A 25,727-nucleotide genomic window follows, 5' to 3' on the forward strand; every position below is an offset into this window, starting at 1 on the left:
CCAAAAAAAACAAAACATAAAACAAACAATATTATAGCAAAGCTAATAATGACTTTAAAAATGGTCCACATCAAAAAAAAAAAATCTAAAAAAATAAGCAAACGGCATTTCAAACCTGAATCAAACTATTTAGAAAATGGGGGAAGGAGGGAAAATTTAGGAAACTGGAATGCTAATGGGGAACTTTATGGGGCTTTTTTGGTTTTTGCTTTCAGTTTATTTTTTTAATGTTTAAATTTTATTTTACTTTTTATACCATTTTAAAGGCTAAACTACATTTACAGTTATTACAAAATACTGACTTTATTCCCTGTGTTGTATAATACATCCTTGTAGCCTACATTATACCCAAGAGTTTGTACCTCCCACTCCCTCACCACTAAGGGAGAACTTTGAATATCTGTCTATTTCTCAGTGTTGTGGGTAACTATGCAAATGACCTAAAAAGAATTTGCAAATTTGGTGGTCTTCACAAAACAGCATTATTTATATGTGCCACCTTCCACCCAGGTAAGCACATACACTACATTAAAGCTTACACACGGAGCAAAATACCATGGGTGAAAACATGTACTGCTGAACACAAAAAGCTTAAGAGCACAATTTAATGATATTTAGTACCTTTAAAGATCTACACAACCATCACCACAACCCAGTTTTAAAATGATCCCTTTACTCCCTTGTACCTAATTTCTACCCCACTTCCCACCCCAGACAGTCACTAATCTGCCTGTGTCTCTGTCTCATATGATATTTTGTGTCTGGCTTCTTCCACTTAGCATGACTTTCATTCCCTTTTATTGCTAAATGATATTTCCTGTACAGATACACTGTGTTTTATCTTTTCTTTTTATATGTCCAGTTGCTGGACATGTGGATTATTTCCATTGTTTGGCTATTATGGAAAACATTGCCACAAATATCCACACCCAAGTCACTTGTATGGACATATGTTTTTGCTGATCTTGAGTATATAACTAGGAGTTGACTTTCTGGGTTTTATGAAAAGTTTATGTTTAACTTTCTAAGAAAGTGTCAAGCTCTTTGGCAAAGTCATAGCACTTGGATTTCCACTGATGACTGGTCTGGTGCCATGCATGCTAAGTCTTTGTTAGTCGTATCTAACTCTCTGTGATCCTATGGACTGTAGCCCACCAGGCTCCTCACCAGCAGCCCTCAAGTCAAACTTCCAGCCTGTGTCTGTCGTCTCCAGCACAATTGTGATGACTCTGACTCCACCATCACTGCAGCCCCAGTGAGCCAGTGGTGGGGGGGCGGTCCCCAGGTGAGCTGGGAAGCAGAGCTATCACTGGGTGGTGAGGTTCATCGCCCCAGGGGAAACGATGAATTAGAAACATGGTTAATTAGCACACTTGGAGCACCCAGCACATCTGCAGCTGTTCCTGCCTTTGATTTCGCCGTAAAGGTCCTGATCTTCAGGGGCACAGAGGGGCTCACCCTTGGCACCCAGGAGCTAAAACTCAAATGTTAAACGGCTTTCTCTTCCCACCTCCTAAAGATTCGAAAACACAAAAGCCAAAAACCTAATGCACTCTTAAAGGTCATCGACAGAGACTATGAATCCTCCTTAATGCCTGAGCATTTCAACATGTCACAGCCTTATTAAACCCTAAAAAGGAAAATTCACAAATCAATTCCACCACTAAAGAGAAGCCCAAGGGTGAAAACTCAAATCCTGACAATTAAGAGTAAGACTCCTTAAGATAAGAAAGCTTATAAATATCATTGGCAGACGGGGTTGGGGGAGAATACATTCCATGAGGCAGATCCCTGGAGTTACTGATCTTGCTAATATATTTTATTCTATCCCCACTTCTCCAGGTTCATAGCCACAATTTTCATCAATCTATGAGATTACCTGTGGGCTACACTAAATTACCTGTGGGCTACATCAATATTCCCACCATATACACAGACAGGACCTTTATGGGTTTGCTCTGTTCTCAAACACCAGCCACCATCTTAAGACTGACAATATTCTACCAAGGTCAAAAATTCATGAAGCTTTTGAACAAGACATTCACACCGTGGTCCAGATTCTTTTTTTAAAAAATACATTCCTTTTTTACATAGTCTTTTCCATTACAGTTTATAACAGGATACTGAATATAGTACCCTATGCTATACAGTAGGACCTTGTTGTTTATCCATTCTAAATGTAATAGTTTGTATCTATCAACCTCAAACTCCCAGTTCATCCCTTTCCCTCCTCCCACCCCTTGGCAATCATAAGTCTGTTCTCTAAGTCTATGAGTCTCTTTTTGTTTCATAGATGGGTTTCTTTGTGCCGTATTTTGGATCTCACATATGAGTGATATAATATTCTCTGTCTGACTTACTTCACTTAGTATGATAATCTCTACTTGCATCCATGTTGCTGCAAGTGGCATTATTTCATTCTTTTCTAATAACTGAGTAGTATTCCATTGTATTTATGTGAGTGATTCAGATTCTGACTAACCACAGTTAAGATTCCGACTAACCACACCCTAAAAGATTCAAGACTCCATTCATCACTTCAGTTTAATATGGGGGCATCACTTGGTCCCCAGAAGGCTGCTCCAAAGCAACTTCAATAACCCTAATACCCAGCCTCTCAAACAAGCCCCAAATCTACTTGTCTATTTGGTTTCCAGAAGCAACACATATCCCATCCATACATTTCATTAAGATCTATTTAGGCAATCACAAGAAAATCAGCTCAATCTGAATGGAGGTCACCCCAACAACATCCCAGCTAGGCCCTGGAGACTACTCCAAATGTTACCCCTCTAACAATGTCACCAGTGGCATCTGGTGATTTCTTTACTGTGGAAACCTTACATACTAATTCTCATGTTTTGTAGAATGCTCTTGTCTGAGAAAGATGGCCCTTCACCTGGCCATGTAGGCCATTTACAAGGCCCCTTGAGTCCAGGAGAAAGGGAATCCATTTATTTCATGGCAATGGCACCACCATCCCATATGATGGAACCCACTGGAGAGTTGCTTCTTTCCATCCCATTGCCAAGATACAATAAATAAAGGATGGACCACAAGGGTCCAGTCACATGGGCACAGGAGACCCTCAACAAATGTATGTTCACCATCCATATTTTTTACAGACTCCTTGGTGGCAGTTAATGGGTGACTATTTGCTCTAATCAATAGGTACAAAATGGATTCATATTCAGGATTGTGACCTATGGGATCATCAATACTGGGAATAAATTCTCGCTCAGACCTCACATTTTATAATTAGTCTCCCGTGACACATCTCACTCTAAAGGTCGCATTGAAGAGGCTCACTTTAATGCCATAGCTGACCCATTTGCTCACATTTATTAACTCATACAGCATCGATAGTTCTTTGGCTCTACAGGCCTGGTCATTCTGGTTCTTAAACTCTTAAACATGGGGCCAGGCACCCTGGTATCCAAATGCCACTGGATTTAACCAAAACCCTAGCCTCCCAATGTGATTTCTGTGCCTCTTATGTCCTGGCACCATGGCCAATGGAGATCACACCAAGGAATAAATGCCCCTTTACTCATTAGCAAACTGATTGTACTGAGCTGTTGCCCCAATTTGCAGGCACAGATCACTATGGCTGCACAACGATGAATACTTATGTGGGCCTACTCTGGCTTACCCTTACCGGTATTCTACTGCTGACACCACTACTGTCAGTTCAGTTTGGTTCAGTCGCTCAGTTGTGTCTGACTCCTTGTGAACCCATGGACCACAGCACGCCAGGCTTCCCTGTCCATCACCAACTCCCGGAGTTTACCCAAACTCATGTCCATTGAGTCAGTGATGCCATCCAAACATCTCATCCTCTGTCGTCCCTTCTCCTCCTGCCCTCAATTTTTCCCAGCATCAGGGTCTTTTCTAGTGAGTCAGCTCTTCACATCAGGTGGCCAAATTACTAGAGTTTCAGCTTCAACATCAGTCCTTCCAATGAACACCCAGGACTGATCTCCTTTAGGATGGACTAGTTGGATCTTCTTGCAGTCCAAGGGACTTTTAAGAGTCTTCTCCAACACCACAGTTCAAAAGCATCAATTCTTCTGTGCTCAGTCTTCTTTATGATCCAACTCTCACATCCACAAATGACCACTGGAAAAACCATAGCCTTGACTAGATGGACCTTTGTTGGCAAAGTAATGTCTCTGGTTTTTAATATGCTATCTAGGTTGGTCATAACTTTTCTTCCAAGGAGCAAGTGTCTTTTAATTTCATGGCTGTAGTCACCATCTTCAGTGATTTTGGAGCCCCAAAAAATAAAGTCAGCTGCTGTTTCCACTGTTTCTCCATCTATTTGCCATAAAGTGATGGGGCCAGATGCCATGATCTTAGCTTTCTGAATACTGAGCTTTAAGCAGCTTTCTCAATCTCCTCTTTCACTTTCATCAAGACGCTCTTTAGTTCCTCTTCACTTTCTGCCATAAGGGTGGTGTCATCTGCATATCTGAGGTTATTGATATTTCTCCCGGCAATCTTGATTCCAGCTTCTGCTTACTCCAGTCCAGCGTTTCTCATGATGTACTCTGCATATAAGTTAAATAAGCAGGGTGACAATATACAGCCTTGACGTACTCCTTTTCCTATCTGGAACCAGTCTGTTGTTCCATGTCCAGTTCTAACTCTTGCTTCCTGACCTGCATACAGATTTCTCAAGAGTCAGGTCAGATGGTCTGGTATTCCCACCTCCTTCAGAATTTTCCACACTTTATTGTGATCCACACAGTCAAAGACTTTGGCATAGTCAGTAAAGCAGAAATAGATGTTTTCTGGAACTCTCTTGCTTTTTTGATGATCCAGCAGATGTTGGCAATTTGATCTCTGGTTCCTCCACCTTTTCTAAAATCATCTTGAACATCTGGAAGTTCATGGTTCACATATTGCTGAAGCCTGACCTGGAGAATTTTGAGCATTACTTTACTAGCGTGTGAGATGAGTACAATTGTGCAGTAGTTTGAGCATTCTTTGGCATTGCCTTTCTTTGGGATTGGAATGAAAACTAACCTTTTCCAGTCCTGTGGCCACTGCTGAGTTTTCCAAATTTGCTGGCATATTGAGTGCAACACTTTAACAGCATCATCTTTTAGGATTTGAAATAGCTCAACTGGAATTCCATCACCTCCACTAGCTTTGTTTACAGTGATGCTTTCTAAGGCCCACTTGACTTCACATTCCTGGATGTCTGGCTCTAGGTGAGTGATCACACCATCGTGATTATCTGGGTCGTGAAGATCTTCTTTGTACAGTTCTTCTGTGTATTCTTGCCACCTCTTAATATCTTCTGCTTCTGTTAGGTCCATACCTTTTCTGCCCTTTATTGAGCCCATCTTTGCATGAAATGTTCCCTTGGTATCTCTAATTTTCTTGAAGAGATCTCTAGTCTTTCCCATTCTGTTGTTTTCCTCTCTTTCTTTGCACTGATCACTGAGGAAGATTTTCTTATCTCTCCCTGCTACTGTTTGGAACTCTGCATTCAAATGGGTCTATCTATTGATAATGGGTATCTATTGATATTGAATAATGGGTAAACCACTGTTGTAGGTCTCAGCAAAACTCTGTTCATCCCCTTCAGATACATAAATATTGTCCACTATGATTGGGATACACACTACTCTACCGGTATAGACATGAGTCTTAAAACAGGCATCATTGGGAATTTCATTCTTCCTATTGTTCACTGACAGCAGTCCTAATAAAGAATTCTGATAAAGTGACATCATGACTTACCAAAGACACCCTCATGATATTACAAAATGGATAGTGGTCTCCCAAATAAATCTTTCTTTGGCCTTCTGCTATAGTTACCCTGAACTCTTGACTTTTAGGTCCTAAGACATCCTACCAGAATATAACTAGGGTCCCTCTTCTCCTCATTCTGTCCAAAAAAGGGAGCACTACTCAACCAATATTCTGAAAGACATGGGACTACCAGACCACCTGACCTGCCTCTTGACAAACCTATATGCAGGTCAGGAAGCAACAGTTAGAACTGGACATGGAACAACAGACTGGTTCCCGAATAGGAAAAGGAGTACGTCAAGGCTGTATATTGTCACCCTGCTTATTTAACTTATATGCAGAGTACATCATGAGAAACGCTGGGCTGGAGTAAGCAGAAGCTGGAATCAAGATTGCCGGGAGAAATATCAATAACCTCAGATATGCAGATGACACCACCCTTATGGCAGAAAGTGAAGAACTAAAGAGCGTCTTGATGAAAGTGAAAGAGGAGAGTGAAAAAGTTGGCTTAAAGCTCAACATTCAGAAAACTAAGAACATGGCATCCGGTCCCATCACTTCATGGCAAATAGATGGGGAAATAGTGGCTGACTTTATTTTTCTGGGCTCCAAAATCAGTGCAGATGGTGATTGCAGCCATGAAATTAAAAGATGCTTACTCCTTGGAAGGAAAGTTATGACCAACCTAGACAGCATATTAAAAACCAGAGACATTACTTTACCAACAAAGGTCCATCTAGTTAAGGCTATGGTTTTTCCAGTGGTCATGTATGGATGTGAGAGTTGGATCATAAAGAAGACTGAGCGCAGAAGAATTGATGCTTTTGAACTGTGGTGTTGGAGAAGACTCTTAAAAGTCCCTTGGACTGCAAGGAGATCCAACCAGTCCATCCTAAAGGAGATCAGTCCTGGGTGTTCATTGGAAGGACTGATGTTGAAGCTGAAATTCCAATACTTTGGCCACCTGATGCAAAGAGCTGACTCATTTGAAAAGACCCTGATGCTGGGGAAGATTGAGGGCAGGAGGAGAAGGGGATGACAGAGAATGAGATGGTTGAATGGCATCACTGAATCAATGGACATGGGTTGGTGATGGACAGGGAGGCCTGGCGTGCTGCAGTTCATGGGGTCGCAAAGAGTCGGACACGACTAAGGACTAAACTGAACTGAACTGAACTGACCTACAGATCTATTAAACCCAAAGAAAATTCCCTTTCCCACTTAGTGACAACTCCCCATCTGCAATCCCTTCTCAAAGCTGGAGCCCAGATGAAGGCAGATGAAACAAAGGGACCTACTGAAAATGAGGGCCTTCCTCTCAAAACAGGCTATTCTCTATATCTTAAGAAAGCTGTCCGCTAAAGCCTACTGTCCTCCCCTGCCCCATTATGACCATTGTAAAGGCTAGCTATCTTGAGGTCTCTTTTTGTATGAAACAGATGTCCGTCTGCCTTTTTGCAGGTCTCATCACAATCTTTGGTATAACAGACACGCATTTGGGCGTCTTCAATTATAAAACACAGACTCAACGTTTTTACAATTGTGTGCATCTTTCCAGCAGGAAAGGAAGATCTTAAATTAGCTCCTAGCACCAATATTCTTTAGTAGGACATCAGCTATTTTTTTTTTTAATTTATTGGAGTTGGTTTATAATGTTGTGTTAGTTTCAGGTGGACAGCCAAGTGAATCAGTTATACACACACATGTATGCACTCACTTTTTCAGCCTTTCCCCACACAGGTCACTACAGAGGACTGAGTGGAGCTCCCTGCGCCCTACACTGGTTACCTGTTTTATATACAGCAGGGTGTATATGTCAGTCTCAGCCTCTCAGTTATCCCTCTCTCTTTATCCCCAGATAACCATAACTTTTCCTCTACACCTGTGACTCTACTTCTGCTCTGTAACTAGGTTTATTTGTGCCCTCTTTTCTTTTTCAGATTTCACACTTAAGTTCTACCGTATGATGACTGTCTTTCTGTGTCTGACTTACTTCACTCAGTATGACAACCTCTAGGTCCATCCATATTGTTGCAAATGGCATTACTTTGACTATGGCAATTTGAACAGGACTCAGGATGGCAAAGCTCATGGCTTTCATAATAATAAGAAAAAAAATTACAATTCCTGGAGCCAAAAGGTACTGATTTTTAGTCACTCTTGTAATAGTCCCTCAAATGTAAATTGCCTCAAGGTTTTAGGGTTATCTGTGAACTCATAAGGAGCTTAAAAAAACTCCTATGTACTCACTGTTCACTTTCTCTCTCCCTCTGTTTCTAAACTTTTCCTGGAGAGCCATTCTCCCCTTCCCCAACCTCAAGACATCCGTTCGTGTAATAAACCTTTCTTGGGTCACACCAAGGATAGCTGTCGTAAGCTTCAGGAGGGAGCTGCCCTGCCTCATGGTGGAATTACTAGATGAACCATCACAAAAGGTGTGAAGCATTGATCTCATTGACGTTGTGATCTGATTTTCCCTAATGACTAATGAAGTTAAACATTTTTTTCATATGCTTTATTGGCCATTTATATCATCAGTATATCTTCTTTGGTGAAATGTCTATTCAAATCTTCTGCCCATTTTTAAATTGTCTTCTTGTAAGAAGACAAATTTATTGATTCTAAAAAATTTATTTATTTATTTGGCTGTGTTGGGTCTTGGTTGCAGCACGCAGGATCTTTTATAGCAGTGCATGGACTACCTAGTTGTAGCAAGGGTTCCAGAGTGCAAGGGCGCAGCAGTTGTGGCACACGCTCTTAGTTGCCCCAAGGCATATAGGATCTTAGTTCCCCAACCAGGGAGTGAACCCTTGTCCCCAGCATTGCAAGGTGGATTTTTAACCACTTGACCACCAGGGAAGTCCCAAGAGTTCCTGAAATATTTCGCATACAGATCTCTTATTGGGTATATGATTTATAAATATTTACTCCCAAACTCAACATTCAGAAAACTAAGATCATGGCATCCGGTCCCATCACTTCATGGCAAATAGATGGGGAAATAGTGGAAACAGTGCCTGACTTTATTTTTCTGGGCTGCAAAATCACTGCAGATAGTGATTGCAGCCATGAAATTAAAAGACGCTTACTCCTTGGAAGGAAAGTTATGACCAACCTAGACAGCATATTAAAAACCAGAGACATTACTTTACCAACAAAGGTCCGTCTAGTCAAGGCTATGGTTTTTCCAGTGGTCATGTATGGATGTGAGAGTTGGACTATAAAGAAAGCTGAGTGCAGAAGAATTGATGCTTTTGAACTGTGGTGTTGGAGAAGACTCTTGAGAGTCCCTTGGACTGCAAGGAGATCCAACCAGTCCATCCTAAAGGAGATCAGTCCTGGGTATTCATTGGAAGGACTGATGTTGAAGCTGAAATTCCAATACTTTTGCCACCTGATGCGAAGAGCTGACTCATTTGAAAAGACCCTGATGCTGGGAAAGATTGAGGGCAGGAGGAGAAGGGGATGACAGAGGATGAGATGGTTGAATGGCATCACAGACTCAATGGACATGGGTTGGGGTGGACTCCAGGAGTTGGTGATGGACAGCGAGGCCTGGCGTGCTGCAGTTCATGGGGTCACAAAGAGCCGGACACAACTGAGTGACTGAACTGAACTGAACTGAACTCCCTATCTGTGGCTTATCTTTTTCATATTCTTAGCAGTGGAAGCACAAAAGCTTTTAATTTAGATAGAATATAATTTATCCAATTTTTCCTCTATTGATTGCACTTCTGGTGTTGTATCTGAGAATTCTATCTGATCCAAGGCCACAAAATTTTCTGTTTTCTTCTGGAAACCTTATGGTTTTAACACTTATATCTATAATCCATGTTGAGTTAATTTTGTGTGTACACTGCACTGTGAATAAGAGTCTAAACTCATTTTTTTGCATATAGAAATCCAGTGGCATGTAGTGACTACCTTCACTCTGCCATCTAGAAGTCGTGCCTCTAAACTTGTTAATTACTTTAAATAAGTTTCATTTTAAAGAATTTGGTACACTGAGTAAAATTCATACAGCTGTAAACTACATTTATATAAACACTTATCTAACAGTCTCACATTTGAAACTATCCCCAAACACCACCCCTGCACTGATTTTTACTGGTTTTATAGTGAAGATGATATAAAACAATCTTTTAAATATGATACATGTCTTATTCTCACTTTTGAGGAAAATAAAGAAAATCCTATACTGTTCAAAATTTTATAAAATCTAGATATTTTCGGATTGTTAGAGCTTTTACTAAGAAACCAGCCTACAGTTTATATACATGAGTAGCTGGTACACTATATAATCAATTTTTATGTGGAGACCTCCTAGCTTAGAATATGCATCTTGATTAAAAGGATCTTCCAGCAGAAGCCCACCATAAATATGAGTAACACTAAATCTTTGCTTTGGCCATACACTTTCAAAATCATTATTTATCTAAAGTTAAATTTCTATAAAAAGTTGCCAATGCTCTGTGAATTTACAAAGAGTTCTCAAAAGAACCTATAGAAGCAGGGGTTCTGTGATGAACTGTGGAAAAAAATGATCACTAATCTCTAAATTCTTTACTAGAAAAGATTCTCCTAAGTACAAATATCATAAGACTTCCTGTCTACTTATTAAAATTATTTCTTAATGTATGTTCTCCCTTTAAGAAATGATTACAGATACGAGTTTTCAACCTTCCAGTTTTAATCCATCCTCCTCCAATTACAAGATTTTATTTGATATACTCACATACAAGCACACAATTACAAATCAGGTTGTGTTATCATTACTATTTTACCATATGAAACTCCCTATGTGTCTCTCTTGCAATGCAACATGGGAAAGTGTACCTTCAAAAACCTAGTACTACTATTGACACAAGGCAAAAGGACTCAAATCCTAACACACTGGGGGTCCTGATAGCTGCAGTGACAGAATCAGACAAGGCACAGACCTTGCTGAATAATATTCCCCAGGCAAGGAAGACATGAGTACTTTGGTATCTACAAAATAAACAGGGAGTGTTGGATAAATCCCCAAATCAAAACCACAAAAATTTGCCCACTAACTTCATGTACAAACAGCAAAGCTACGTTCACAAATATAAACATGTAAAATATAGGTGTCCTTCTGAAATAGCAAAGAAGCAAATATGTTATAAAATATATACTATAGGTACTTCCCTGGTAGTCCAGTGGTTAAGACTCTGAACTTCCAATGCAGGGGTCATGGGTTCGATCCCTGGTCAGGTAACTAAGATCCCTCATGCCACATGGTGCAGTCAAAAAAAAAAAAAGAAATTATATATATGCATAGCAGTTCAGTTGTGTCTGACTCTTTGTGACCCCATGGACTGTAGCCCACCAGGCTCCTCTGTGCATGGAATTCTCCAGGCAAGAATACTGGATTGCGTTGCCATGTCCTCCTCCAGGGGATCTTTCCAACCCAGGGATCGATCCAGATCTCCCGCATTGCACACATATTCTTTACTTTCTGAGTCACCAGGGAAGCCCAGATTTATATATATATATAAATATACACACACACACACACACACACACATACACACACATACATATGACATTAATAGATACAAAGTTTTTGATTGACACATTATATTATACTCCATTATATTTATATATACAAATATATAATTTTTATGTATATATATATGCACACATATATATGTATATATATACATATATATTTTTTATGTATATAAATATATATATTATATTTATACACAAATGTATATTTATATATACAAATATAATATACACATTATATTTACTCCATAGAGTAAAGAAATAATGAGGTATATAATCTCAAAAAGAATATATGGAATGTTGACTATATCCTCCAGACAGCATGTAAGGATGCCACTTGCATCCAACTAAGATTCCAGAACCAGTGAGAGATTTGAATCATTTTCAAAATTAATGGTCTTTACAACCTACAACATCAGTTTTTTGGAATACTGCAGTTTAAAAATTATATGTTAGAGAATTCTAGTGTTTTTATAACTAGCAACAATAACTAACCAGACAATGGAAAATATTTTTCAATAATTTCAAAGGCACAGGTTATGCCCCCATAAAATTATCTTTAGAAATAATTATGCCTGTGGATATGATTGTTCCCAAGAAGTTACTTACTGATTATTTACAGCATGTAGTCTTAGTACTTTGTGAAATAAAAGAAAGGTTTTTAAATCTGAACATATAGACAAGATAGATTTAACCACCCTGGATAAGCTAACTTCCGAAGTGAGTACAGATAAATATACTAAAGTCATAATCACCTTCTGAATAGCAAAAGAAGCCATGAAATAAGACATCAGGACACAAGAACAGTTCCTTTAAGTTTACTCAAAGCATCAATAGCTCTTTTAAGAGCCTCTTTTTCAGTCCCAAATGAGAGGTTCAGAACCTTTGCACCCTGAAACCACAGAGCAACTTCTGCTAGTGGCTCTAAAAAGAAAAGCTTCTACTGGCAGATGAGGATTTATTTTTATTTCCTTTTCTTCTCTTCATATCCCTTCTGCTGTGTCCCAGTCTCACCTCTCAATATTTCCTCTGTTAGCAACTAATCTTTCAAAATGTTTGTGCTTCTCTATAACGCTTGGAAAAAAAATCTTTATTCCTTCCTCAGACATTCAGGCTTTTTTTCTGTTAAGGAAAATATCTAATAAGAGCACAGTGAATTAATGTACAAGGCCAGACAGCATTAAGGCAACCTTGATTTACGTTGCAATGCAAGCATCTACTTTGACACATGGGTGCCAACAGTATTGTCTGCCAAGTGTCTAATGTCGCTTCTGATGTCATAAAAAGAAATACCCTGGCTCTGTGTGAAGAGAGGCCCTGTCGAGGAGGCAGTGGAGTGATAGGAAGCGGAAAATTAAATTCCACCTCCAGCCACCTCCAAAGTGAGAGTTGGGCCAATCAGACACCATTTCCTCCTGAACTCTGGATCCCCTGTCCACATACTCTACAAAGCAAAGGAAAGAGCAAAACTTTCCTTCACGTCTTACAGGCTCATCCTGGCTTTGCTGTCCACATGTTGATGTGTCCACAGAAGCCTGGCAGGATCTACAGCCCACCTTCTGAAGCCCTGGGTCACCTCCCCTGGACAACTGTGCCCTGCAGCTTACACCAGACAAGAGAGCCAAAGATGTGACAGAGGCACCAGAGAATGAAGGGACTGAAAAAATGTCAATCTGGGAAGCACCATAAATCCATGTTCAAACAGGGAACACCAGAAGTGCAGAGATGGAGGAGAACCCACTGTATACTTTTAAAAGAAGAGCTGCATAGGATCGGGAAATAAGGAAAGAGGCAAAATGCAAGATTTAAAGCCTCATTTCAAATGAATCCAGCAACGAGACTCAAGGCAACTTTAAAACATACTGAGAGGATGAGACAAACTGAGAGAATGACACTGACATATATATGCTGTGCTGGTTTAGTCGCTCAGTCGGGTCCAACTCTTTGTGACCCCATGGATTGTAGCCCGCCAGGCTCCTCTATCCATGGGATTTCCCAGGAAAGAATACTGGAGTGGATTGCCTTTTCCTTCTCCAGGGGATCTTCCCAATCCAGGGGTTGAACCCAGGTCTCCTGCATTGCAGGCAGATTCTTTACCAACTGAGCCACCTGGGAGGCCCATGTGTAAAATAGCTAGCTAGCGTTGAACCTGCCATATAGCATAGGGAACTTAGCTCAGGGCTCTGTGATGACCTAGAGGACGGGGAGGGAGGTTTAAGAGGAAGGGTATGTACATATATATATATATATATATATATATATATACATATAGCTGATTTACATTGTTAAACAGCAAAAACTAACACAACATTGTAAAGCAATTATACTCCAATAAAAAAATAGAAAAAAATACTGAATTTTCAAAATCAGGACACGGAGTCTCACTACTTATAAAAGGAAACAAACCAAAGTGAATTCTATTATTTTTGAAAGTAAAATTTAACAGCCTTCATCTACTTGGAGAGTGGGGTGCAGAGAAAAGGGGTAGGAGAGTGAAAATCAGCTGTTCCAGAGTCATGTTTAGCTAAAACAGTCATGTTTAGCTAAAGCTCTAATTCACATTCACCTTGAGTTCTCCGAAGCTCACAGTTATGATCCCAGTGTGAACACAGACAACAGAAAAATGTCCAATAAAACATTATTACAACTTTCAGTGTAAGACAGTAGAGAGTAAACAGTACCCAACTCTCCCTCTTCCAGACTATTTACATTCTCATGGAAGTACACAAGTCTACACACAATAACAATCACACATTTTGATGGCAACAGATAGTTGCTTCAGAAATGTATCAGGTTTGGGGAGGAAATGTTATTAGCAATATGGCATCACGTGGAGAAATTACCAGCAGCTAACGTAAATCTTCACCCCTGAAACAGAGCGCTGAGCGCTGAAAAATTGATGCTTTTGAACTGTGGTGTTGGAAAAGACTCTTGAGAGTCTCTTGGACTGCAAGGAGATCCAACCAGTCCATCCTCAAGGAGATCAGTCCTGGGTGTTCATGGGAAGGACTGACGCTGAAGCTGAAACTCCAGTGCTTTGGCCACCTCATGCAAAGAGTTGACTCTTGAAAAGACCCTGATGCTGGGAGGGATTGGGGACAGTAGGAGAAGGGGACGACAGAGGATGAGATGGCTGGATTGCATCACCGACTCGATGGGCATGAGTTTGAGTAAACTCCGGGAGCTGGTGATGGACAGGGAGGCCTGGCGTGCTGCAGTTCATGGGGTCACAAAGAGTCAGACACGACTGAGCGACTGAACTGAACTGAACTGAGACAGAGCAGGTCCAGGGAAAAAAATTTAAAAGTGGCTTTGATCTTCCTCCCACTATCTCTCTTTATTTACCTATGGCATGGAGAATCTGCCCAACCAGAAAATCAGGTGGCTGCTCCCACACAGGAAGGAGCAGCCACCTGAGGCTGCTTCCTGAGGCAGCAGAAGCTGGTCTGGGTACTGGTGTACCAGTGCTAATGCACTATTGTCTTTCTACAGTCTCTTGAGATTATACCGCCATCATATAATATCTATATCATCCCATTCCATACCATACCGTATCATGCTATACCTTATCTTTACCATAACATATTACATCATTACTGGGCTTCCCAGGTAGCTCAGTGGTAAAGAACTTGCCTGCCAATGCAAGAGCCCGAGACGTGGTTCAATCTCTGGATCGAGATCCCCTGTTGGAGGAAATGGCAACCCACTCCAGTATTCTTGCCTGTGAAATCCTGTGGACAGAGGAGCCTGGAAGGCTATAGTCCAAAGGGTTGCAAAGAGTCAGACAGGACGGAGGGACTGAGCACACACATATACATCATCTTTACTATATCATAACGTCTCATACTTATCACATCATTCTATACCATACCATACCATACTATACTTTATCATTACTATATCATATCCTTTCTATACCATATTGTATCATATCCTATCACATCATATTATAAAGCAGCACTGAAGGAATGGAAGGGGATAGAAAACGCATCAGACATCTGACATACCCTGGGATGTGAAGTGGCGTTCAGATATGAGGAGACTCCCAGGAGCTTGGCCTTCTCTGGATTTCAAGGGACCTATGTCACACATCACATACCATTCCACACACCACACAAGTCCAGGTTGATTAGGATCACACATTTTCTGACAGTGTTTTGAGGTCAAGACAGGGGAGCAAGAGACAGCTTTAAGGTCCAGGATTTTAAAAACCAAATTAGTAAAATTTATGTTACCTGTATTTTGCCAGATTTGGTTTTCAATTCGTTTTGTTTTGTTTTGTTTTTTAATCAGACATTTGTTTAAGGGCTAAATGGCTCAGCCTCTTGTCTAGTGGATGCTCTAAGGAGGATCTTTCAGCCATTGGTAGGACCCACTAGGAGTTCTAAGGAATCCTTTCTGCTGAGCACAAGGCCAGAGAAAGGTCTCCTCATTTGGAGATATAGAAATTAAAATCAAGCTCCCCAGGAGGGATAAACTAGGACTATAGCATTAAGAGATACACATCCTTTATATAAAAATAGATAAACAACAAAGATTTACTGTATAACATCGTACACTATACTCAATATCTCGTAACAACTTAGAAAACAACCTGAAAATTCTGAATCATTTTGTTATATACCTGAAATTAACACAGTATTATAAATCAACTATAGTTCAGTAAAAAACAAACAAAAAAAAAGGAATTAGAATAATACCGAACTCATCAGTTCTACTGCATGCAATAAATAAATTAACATGTAAAAAGCCTCCCAAGTTATAAACCATACTAAAAGATTCTCTAATTTGGGGGTCGCAAAAGAACATTACTCTTAAGATGGAGAGAAAAATCATACTTTGGAAAAACATTCACTATAATAAACACAAAAAACCTTTAGAAAAGTATTTGCTCCACATTCTCCATAAATTACAAGAAAAAAACTGAAGAAATGGAAGGTGGGGTTTAAAAGGTGACTTAGATGCTTTCTAAAATATAAACTGAAGTAATAAGGAGCAGGCTTAAAGAAGGTAAAAAAACTATAAAGACTAAAAATGTAACAGATACACTGTTTCAGAAAGAGCAAGACAGAACTGACACAAAGAGAAAAATAATTAAGGAATGTAGAGGACAAATTTGAGAAGCCATCCCAGAGAGCAGAGGGAAAGGACAAAGAGAAAAGCAAATTCAGAAAGAGAAATGAAGTTGTTTACATGGAACAGGGGTTGTGGGTGAGAGGTAGTGATGGAAGACAGAAAGTGAAGACTCTCCTCACAAAATGTAAGCAGAATACGTTTGCTGTTGCTGTTGCTCAGTCATGTCCGACTCTTTGTGGCCCCAGGGACTGCAGCCCACCACGCTCCACCGCCCATGGAATTTTCCAGGCAAGAATACTGGAGCAGGTCACCATTTTCTTCTCCATGGGATATTCCTGACCCAGGGATTGAACCCACGTCTCTTGTGTCTCCTGCATTGGCAGGCGGGTTCTTTACCACTAGCAACACCCGGAAAGTCCAAGCAGAATATGCAGAACACATCAAACAGTCAAAGGTATAATACAAACTTTTTAATTTAAAAATAACCTGGCCAGTGAATTAAAAATACTTATAGACATAATTAATCAAAAGAGATCACTACAGAGGCATAGTACTGTGAATTTTTAAATTCTTTCAGTTTAAGAAAAAATCCTGTCAGGATCCAGTAAAACATATAATAAAACAGGTTAGTTTTGAAGAAATAAAAGAAAGATTACCTTGCTTTCTCTCTCAGAGCCCTAACAGCCAGAAAATAGAAGAATGTCTTACAAAAGTTTTAAGACGAAAATTTTTAAAAAGTGGAGTTGTGATGCAATAATTCAGTACTCATGGATGAAAAATAAGAGGTATATTCTTAAATATCTGAATTTCAGAAACACTATTATCCACATTCCAAAGCTAAAAACATTAGAAGAAAAAAAAGACATGTGAACTGGGCAAGAAAGGAATGGAAACAAAGAACTAATCAAATGAATAGGGACTCATTTACAGTGACAAATGTCAAACACTGAAAAAAGAATCTAAACAGAATTTTTAGATTTGTAAGCAGTCAAGCAGTCACTTAATTCAAATTTAGAAAAACAGTAATTTTCAAAGGAGAAAGTATATAATAGAATAATAGTAACTCAATAAAAAGCCCACCCCTTTTACCACATGCTAAAAGAAGTTCTAGAGACTTCCCTGGTGGTCCAGAGGTTAAGACTTCACCTTCCAATGCAAGGTGCAGGTTCAATCCCTGGTCAGGTAGCTAAGATCTCACATGCCTCATAGTCAAAAAAATAAATAAATAAATAAAACAGAAGCAATCAGTAATAAATTCAATAAAGGCTTTAAAAATGGTCCACAACAAAAGAAAAAAATCTTAAAAAAAAAAGGTTCTAGAAGGAGGAAAGATTTAAATATTTTAAAATGAGAGATGTCCACTTATCTTAGGGTAACTAAACATATCAATAAATTATCAATAAATATATCAATTCAAAAGCAGAATTCACAATAAAAAGTAGACATAAGTGATATGAATACACAAAGGTTGAAAACTTCTACAGATTAAATAGTCACAGACATAATTAAATGTTAAGGAAATAAAGTCAATTTAAATGCATGATATATGCAATTTTGATACATTTGACATTTATAAACCTCTTGTAAATCAACAAGTAACTTGATAATATCTATAATATCTTGACAGTAAAATAGACAAGGATATAAAAAGCCAATTTAAAAAGGGAAAATAGAAAGGTTATGGAGAAAAGAGAACTTTCCTACACTGTTGGTGGGAATATAAGTTGGTGCAGCCACTATGAAAAATATTTCATAGTATAAACTTTCTTCAGAAAACTAAAAACAGAGTTACCGTATGATCCAGCAATTCCACTCCTGGGCATATACCCAGACAAAACTTTAAATTAAAAAGATACATGCATCCCTATGTAAGCCAAAACATGGAAACAACCTAATTTTTTATTAACACATAAATGGATAACGAAGATGTGGTACACATATACAATGGAATACTACTTAGCCATAAAAAAGAACAAAATAATGTCATTTGCAGCAACATGGATACAACTATACATTATCATACTAAGTGAAGTAAGTCAGAAAGAGAAACACCAATACCATATCACATCACCTATATGTGAAATCTAAAACATGGCACAAATGAATCTATCTATAAACAGAAAAGACTCACAGACACAGAGATCAAACTTGTGGTTGTCAAGTGGGAGGGGAGGAGGGAGAAGGATGGACTGGGAATTTGGGGTTGGTAACGCAAACTACTACATTTAAAATGGATAAACAACAAGGCCCTACTGTAGAGCACAGGGAACTATATCCAGTTTTCTGGGATAAAACATAATGGAAAAGAATATTTTAAAAAGAAAGTATATATGTGTAAAACTGAGTCACTTTGCTATACTGCAGAGATTGGCACAACACTGTAACTCAATTATACTTCAATTAAAAAATTAATAATAAAAAATAAGAGGAAGTAAATGGTCAACAAGCACCTTAAAAATTAAACACAATGGTAAACAAATAAGTATATATTAAGACATCAGTGAAATACTATCTCTTGAGTATGAAATTAGAAAAAGTGAAAAGAAATGCTAATACACAGAACTGGCAAGAATTTGAGACAATGTTCACTCTCATATACTGCTTACATGAGAATAAACCAGAACAACTATTGTTATTGGACAAATCATATCAACACTTTTAACATTTTCATATTCTTTGGTCAAGTCTCTTCACTTTTAGGAATTCATCTGAATAATCAAGATAGCATGTAAGGCTATAAATTTAGAGGCTATAAACTGATGTGTACTCTAATTTCATATTAAAATACACATCAAAATCAAAAATAATAAACAACTGAAATATACAAAAGGGAAGAATAAATAAATTACAATACATGCATATGTTCAAACACCATGCTCTAAAAATTACATTGCCAAAGAATACTAATGACATGAAGAAAAGTTCAGATGTTGTTTAAAAAGTTACTAACCCATACCAAAATATGCACAGCAAAACTACTAGTTATGTGTATACAAAGTTATTGAAAATATGAACCTAGCATCTTTATCTGGAGAAGGCAATGGCACCCCACTTCAGTACTCTTGCCTGGAAAATCCCATGGACGGAGAAGCCTGGTGGGTTGCAGTCCATGGGGTCGCTAGGAGTCGGACACGACTGAGCAACTTCCCCTTCACTTTTCACTTTCATGCATTGGAGAAGGAAATGGCAACCCACTCCAATGTTCTTGCCTGGAGAATCCCAGGGACAGGGGAGCCTGGTGGGCTGCCGTCTATGGGGTGGCACAGAGTCGGACATGACTGATGTGACTTAGCAGCAGCAGCAGCAGCATCTTTATCACACTGAAATGATAATCAGTTTTCCTTTCTGGTGTACATATCTAAAACCATACAATAAAATATCTGCAGTAATGCTCCTACAATAATAAGAATTGGGATACAACACGACTGGCTTTTGATGTCTGTCCTTTACTGAATCCCAGTTCTCAAACAGGGACAAGTCAAGTTCTACTGCAGGGAGAAAGAGTCACAGGGAGTAGAAAGAAAAACCTCTCTAGGAAAGCAGAGAAGTGGAAGTGGGGTCCCCACATTGCTGGAGGACTCATAGTCTAATCCTCCTAGATAGGCCAGGAATAGTGCCTTCTATCTAGAAAGTCTTAGCCAGCCACAGGATCCTGAATCATCACCATGGATATTAAAGCCAAAAATATGGACACTGCCACTAAAATATGCCAAACCACAACTGGGACCTAGATAGCTCCCATGAAGGAACCCTGGAATTTCAAGCCAGACAGATATATACACTTGTTCTGGCCATGTCATCAATGTCACAATAATCCAATCTCTCATTTCTAATGATTGAATATTTGGGAGCTCAGTTATAACATTATGGCAGGGTTTTATTTGGCCTCTTCCATAATCAAAAATGAAACCAATATTATTTAAGAACACATATCAAATTAATATTTAAGAAAAAAATTCCAATCACTTGGAAATGTAAAAGTACTCTCCCCAAAGACAGGCTAACAGGTTTTCTGCACCAAACAGCCAAATTGTGAATGCAAAGGAAAAGTTCTTGAAGGAAGTTAAAATTGTTCCTCTGGGTGGTGAGGCAGGGTGAGGGGGTGGGGAAGAATACTCTCCTAAATAACTATGAGGGTAAAATTTAAATGTTCTAATGTAACTAGGAACAATTTAAAATATAGTTTTAAAAACCTAAACAGTAAGTATCCAAACTTAAAGAACAGATGCAAAGCTGCATTCAAAGGAAAATTCATAGTAGCAAATATGTTTGTTACAAAGAGAAAAGGAAAGATCCATAAATGAAGCATTCATTTCAAAATAGTAAATTGGAAAAAAAAGGAATTTTATTTTAAAAGATAAAAATAACACAAAGAAAACAAAACTCCACAAAGGAAACAGAACATGGAAATAGATCAGAATTGAGAAATAAATCCAAGAGCTGGTTGTCTAAAAAAACAAACAAACCACTGACGCATGTTGACAAAGTTTATTGGAAAGACAAAGAATCCATTGTGATAGGGTCATATTTTGAAAATTATTAGTATATTTTTCTCCTTTGTCTTTCTGACTTTGACATGACTTTTCCTTAGCTATTTTAAAACATTCTCTGGGGGACTACAAAGAGATATAGACTTTTTCCTGAAAGGATACAAAGAGAAAGAATAAGGTAATATTCAGCTTTGCACAAAATAGGATTTGCTATAGTCCCAAGAAAAGATTTCCTACATTCCTCTCATTATGTCTTTTTAGACATTAACCACCTTACCTGAAAGACTCAGCTCCTGGAACTTTCCCAATTTTTTTTTTAACTTCCAGTCCCCACAATTCACCCTTGAGCTTAGGTTTGAGACAGACCTGGAGGTATGCGTCAGGAAAAGAGAAAGACAATACAATGCAGGGGAAGACAGCACTTTCCAGCCTACAGCAAAGATAGAAAAAGGAGAAAGAAAGGAAAAACAGAGCCTTGGCTTGGAGAGAGAAAGGGGAGAGTAACAAGGATAGATAGAGCTTTGTCTCCTCCCCTAATTAGGACTCTGGAATAGATCACTTCTTTGGCACTCTTCCATCCTGAAATTAAAGTAGGGTCACATCCACTTTGTGGGGCAAGAGGAGGTAGATTCTGATACTTAGTTTTTCCTGAGCCAACTCTGATCCTTATATGTTTAGGCGGTGGTGGCTTAGTTGCTAAGTTGTGTCCGACTCTTGGCGACCCCATGCACTATACAGTCCATGGAATTCTCCAGGCCAGAATACTGAAGTGGATAACCTTTTCCTTCTCCAGGGGATCTTCCCAACCCAGGGATTGAACCCAGGTCTCCCATATTGCAGATGGATTCTTTACCAGCTGAGCCACCAGGGAAGCCCAAGAACACTGGAGTGGGCAGCCTATCCCTTTTTCAGAGGATCTTCCTGACCCAGGAATTGAACCAGGGTCTCCTGCATTACAGGCAGATTCTTTACCAACGAAGCTATCAGGGAAGCCCTCTCCCCCTTAGATCGGGGTATCATCTTAAAGTAACAAGAGATGGTGAAGGGACTTCGCTAGTGGTCCAGTAGCTAAGATTCCAGCTTCCCATACAACATGCCTGGATTCCATCCCTAGTCACAGAACTAGATCCCACAGGCTGCAACTAAAGATCCCACGTGCTGCAATCAGAGCCAGTGTAGCCAAATAAAGAAAATAATTAAATAAACAATTTGAAAGGAGAAGAAAGGTTAATGAAAATAATCTGAGTTTGCTCCCAGAGAGAATAATCATACCAGAAAGAGTTGCTTAAGTTGGCACATGTGACTAAGCTTTAACCTGGACACACACACACACACACACACACTGTCTTGCCCAGCACCTATGAAAGACTACACAGCAGGGTGATTAAGTGTGGGGGTCTGGATCCACATGGCCTGGATATGACTCCTGGGTCCAGTTTGCCAACTCTGACTTTGGGCCGTTTATTCTGCCTCCCTGCACCTCAGTTTCCTCATGTCAACCACGAATTGGCACTTGCCATGGGTGCTTGCCATCTACCTCTACAAGGGTTAAATCATGTGCTGCTGGAGCTGGTGACCTCCAACACATCCTGAAGGAGTTCAGGGTGGACAGCAGAAATGAGGCACTCTGTGCTTCCAGGAAACTGGCAGGACAGGTCTTCAGATAGTCTCAAGAGTTGATTTTATGAGCCCAATTCTTATAACTTTTCATATCTAGAAAAACACTAATCCTTCATGGTGACGACTGTTTCTCATGACTAGCAGAAGCTTCATGGAACCAGCAGAAACTTTCTAAAAAATAAACGTGCTTGCTTGCATGTACTCCCCCTTTACCAAAATCACATATATACTGTCCTCCCCGGCCCCCCATGTCTTTGAAGCGGTTTCAGAGCAATCTGAGGTGCTGTCTCTTGGGCTGCAGTCCTCATATTGCCCCAAATAAAACTTAAGTTGCAACTTTCATGTTGTGCATTTTTTTAAGTTGACATTCATCTATAAAATGGGGGTCATAAGGGTTTTTCTCAGCATTTTTTTAAAGATTAAGTGAGCTAATAAATATAAAGTACTGGATTGGCCAAAAAGTTTGTTTTTGTTTTCCAACCCAAACAAATTTCTTGGCCAAGTGATACTCAGATCAGTGTCTATAATAAGGGTTCAATAAGTGCTGGCTATTCTGATTGCTTTTAGTATTATTATATTATTATTCATATGTATTACCTACAGTTGGGGTTCATGGAAGAAGATATGATCAGCTACTGAAAAAAATTAAGAAATTACAATTTCTCTACATAACCATGTAGTATGGATTAAAATTTGTATCCCTGCCACATAAATAATGAATCATAAGTGATAAAGATGATATAAAACAGATCAAAAGACAGGTTTTTAAAAATACAACAGAATGGCACCAATTTTAAAATTTTAATAGACTGGACCACATTCCCAAAAAAATATGAATTACCTATATTAGCTCAAGAAGTATGCCAGGCAGAAAGGAAGTACTTCAACAGAAGCTGAAAAATTCATCAAAGAATTGCCTCAAAAAAGGTCTATGACCAGATGATTTAATTAGTACATTTTTTCTAACTTATCTCAAGGGACAATGCCAGAATGTGTAACTCTAACAGGACTCGGAAAATGCTCCCCAATTCACTGGAAAACTGCTACCTATAATATGCAACCCTTTAACAAATAAAACTAAAGGCTAATATTTTTCTCTAAAGCTTTGTTACTCCAGGATTTTTTAGTGCCTCTGCTATGCTGTGAAATTCCAATAGGAGGATTGCAGGAAGCAGTGTTGTTCTGCGATTCAAAGATTTCTTCCTGGCTCCCCCAGGCCCTTCTGATGGTCATGCAGAACTACAGGGGAACCTTGCAAGTGCTTGTGTCTGTGCTAAGTCACTTTGGTCATATCCAACATTTTGGAACCCTATGGACTGTAGCCCACCTGGTTCCTCCATCCATGGGATTCTCCTGGCAAGAATACTGGAGTGGGTTGCCATGCCCGCCTCCAGGAGACCTTCCCAACCCAGGGACCAAACCTGCAGCTTTTATGTCTCCTGCATTGGCAGATGGGTTCTTTACCACTAGCACTGCCTGAAAAGCCCACATGGAAACCTTAAGTCACCTAATCAGAAGATTAAGATGGTCTGGGAGGCAAGGATATACCGAAACATACATAGAGGAAAAGGCATTCACAAGAGATACACAGAGGAAAAGAGAGACTATACAAAATTGCCCCCCAAATACTAGCAAGGCTGAGGCTCAAAGCATGATAGTCTGTTGGTGAAAATGTAAAGGGATTCAACTCATCCAGGAAGCAACTGGCCAAATGTACTAATATTTAGAACCTAAAATGCACATACTCTTTGACCCAATCATTCAACTTGTATCAGTCCATCCTGAAGAACTGAAAATGAATATATAGATTTACATACAGGGATGTACTTCATAGAATTATTAATAGCCAACAAAACAGGAACCAATCTAAATGATTAAAAAACAGATTATGGCACATTCATATGATTAATTATGCAACAATTAAAAGCAATGCCTTGCAAAAAATAAATGACATGCATATGTATATTTATATGTATATGTATTATTTTTTAGGGAAAAAAGGCAGAACAAAATACAATATACAATCTTAAGTATATTTCAAAAATGTGTGTACATGAGAAAAACTACTGGAAGAATATAGACCAAAACCTTAATGTGATCTCTGGATGGTGGAATTCTGAGTGAATATTTTTAAATACATTTCTCGTATCATCTATCTGCACTAAGAATGGATTACTTTTATAACAGGCAAAAAAAAAAAAAAAAAAACCCACGATAAAATTCAAATAATCATTGACATGGATATATACTTCTAAGAGTGAAAAGGGGTAAAAAAAAAAAAAAAAGTCTCCATTCACTAAGGACAAAAACATTCCCAACACTGAGCACAGAATTCTATGTTCCCAAACGTGAATCTCACGCCGGTGCACTTGAAAGCAGGAAGAGAGAAAGCAAACCAACCAAATCCCTCAACAGACAGGCTGAGCTGCTTCTCTGGGTTTTCGACACACCATTATCGCGAGGGGAACTCGGCACCCATTTTTTAAAGTGCAGCTGTTTTCATATCTCCCTTGGTTCGAAGAACATCCACATGGAGAGACAGGCTTTACAGGGGAGGTTGAGAGAGTGTGATAGTTACAAGCGCGTGTATGCACACGCATCCTTTCTCTCTCTCTCTCACACACACACAAATCCACACAATCGTGTGGTCCCAAGCAGACAACTCCCAAGGGAGTCCTGCGGGTGCAGCCGCGCCCCATCCCCGAGCCGCGGGTACCTGTTCCCCGTGCGCGGGGGTAGGGTCGCCGAGCTCCGGAGCGTCCTCGGAGCAGCGGGGCTGCTGTGGGTGGCCTCCCTGCTTTCTTCCACCAAGAACCTGCACAACCGTGAAGAAAACTAAGTTGAGGAGCAGTTGGCTGCTGGGCTCGGCATCGCGCTTGCAGCCGGGCGGCCAAAGCATCCCAGCGCGCCCTGGCTCACGGCGCAGCTTCCCAACCCCGGAGTTTGAAGCAGCTCAGGGCGGGAAGGAAGAGAAAGAAGGGAGAGCTCGGGTGACCCGACGGCAGGTCCGGCCCCGCAGCTCCCTCGCCACCCTGGCCGGTTCCCCTCCGCCCTAGTCTGTGTCCAGTCGGTGCTAGGGTCGCCCCTGCGACACCTCCCACTCATCCTGCGCTGCCTCCCGGACTCCCCCGTCCCACCACACCCCCAAGCCGCCGCTGCCCGTCGACTAGTCCTCGCAGCCGGCCAAAGTCTGCGCGCCCGAGAGGAGCGGCTAGAGTCCCCGGGTGCGCGGCCCGCGGGGCGGCC

The 25,727-nt window shown here is 39.8% G+C and overlaps 1 protein-coding gene across 1 annotated transcript in view; it reads right to left on the bottom strand.

The window, feature by feature from the left end:
• The window catches only part of ST8SIA6 (ST8 alpha-N-acetyl-neuraminide alpha-2,8-sialyltransferase 6), a 143,900-nt gene that overhangs the window by 117,662 nt on the left and 511 nt on the right, over positions 1-25,727 (bottom strand). The window contains exon 2 of the mRNA XM_043884727.1: positions 25,198-25,296. Within this exon, the coding sequence (XP_043740662.1) occupies positions 25,198-25,296 (99 nt within the window). The remainder of the gene's footprint in view (positions 1-25,197; positions 25,297-25,727) is intronic.

Source organism: Cervus elaphus, chromosome 23 (genome assembly GCF_910594005.1).
Source record: "Cervus elaphus chromosome 23, mCerEla1.1, whole genome shotgun sequence".
Lineage (NCBI taxonomy): Eukaryota > Metazoa > Chordata > Mammalia > Artiodactyla > Cervidae > Cervus > Cervus elaphus.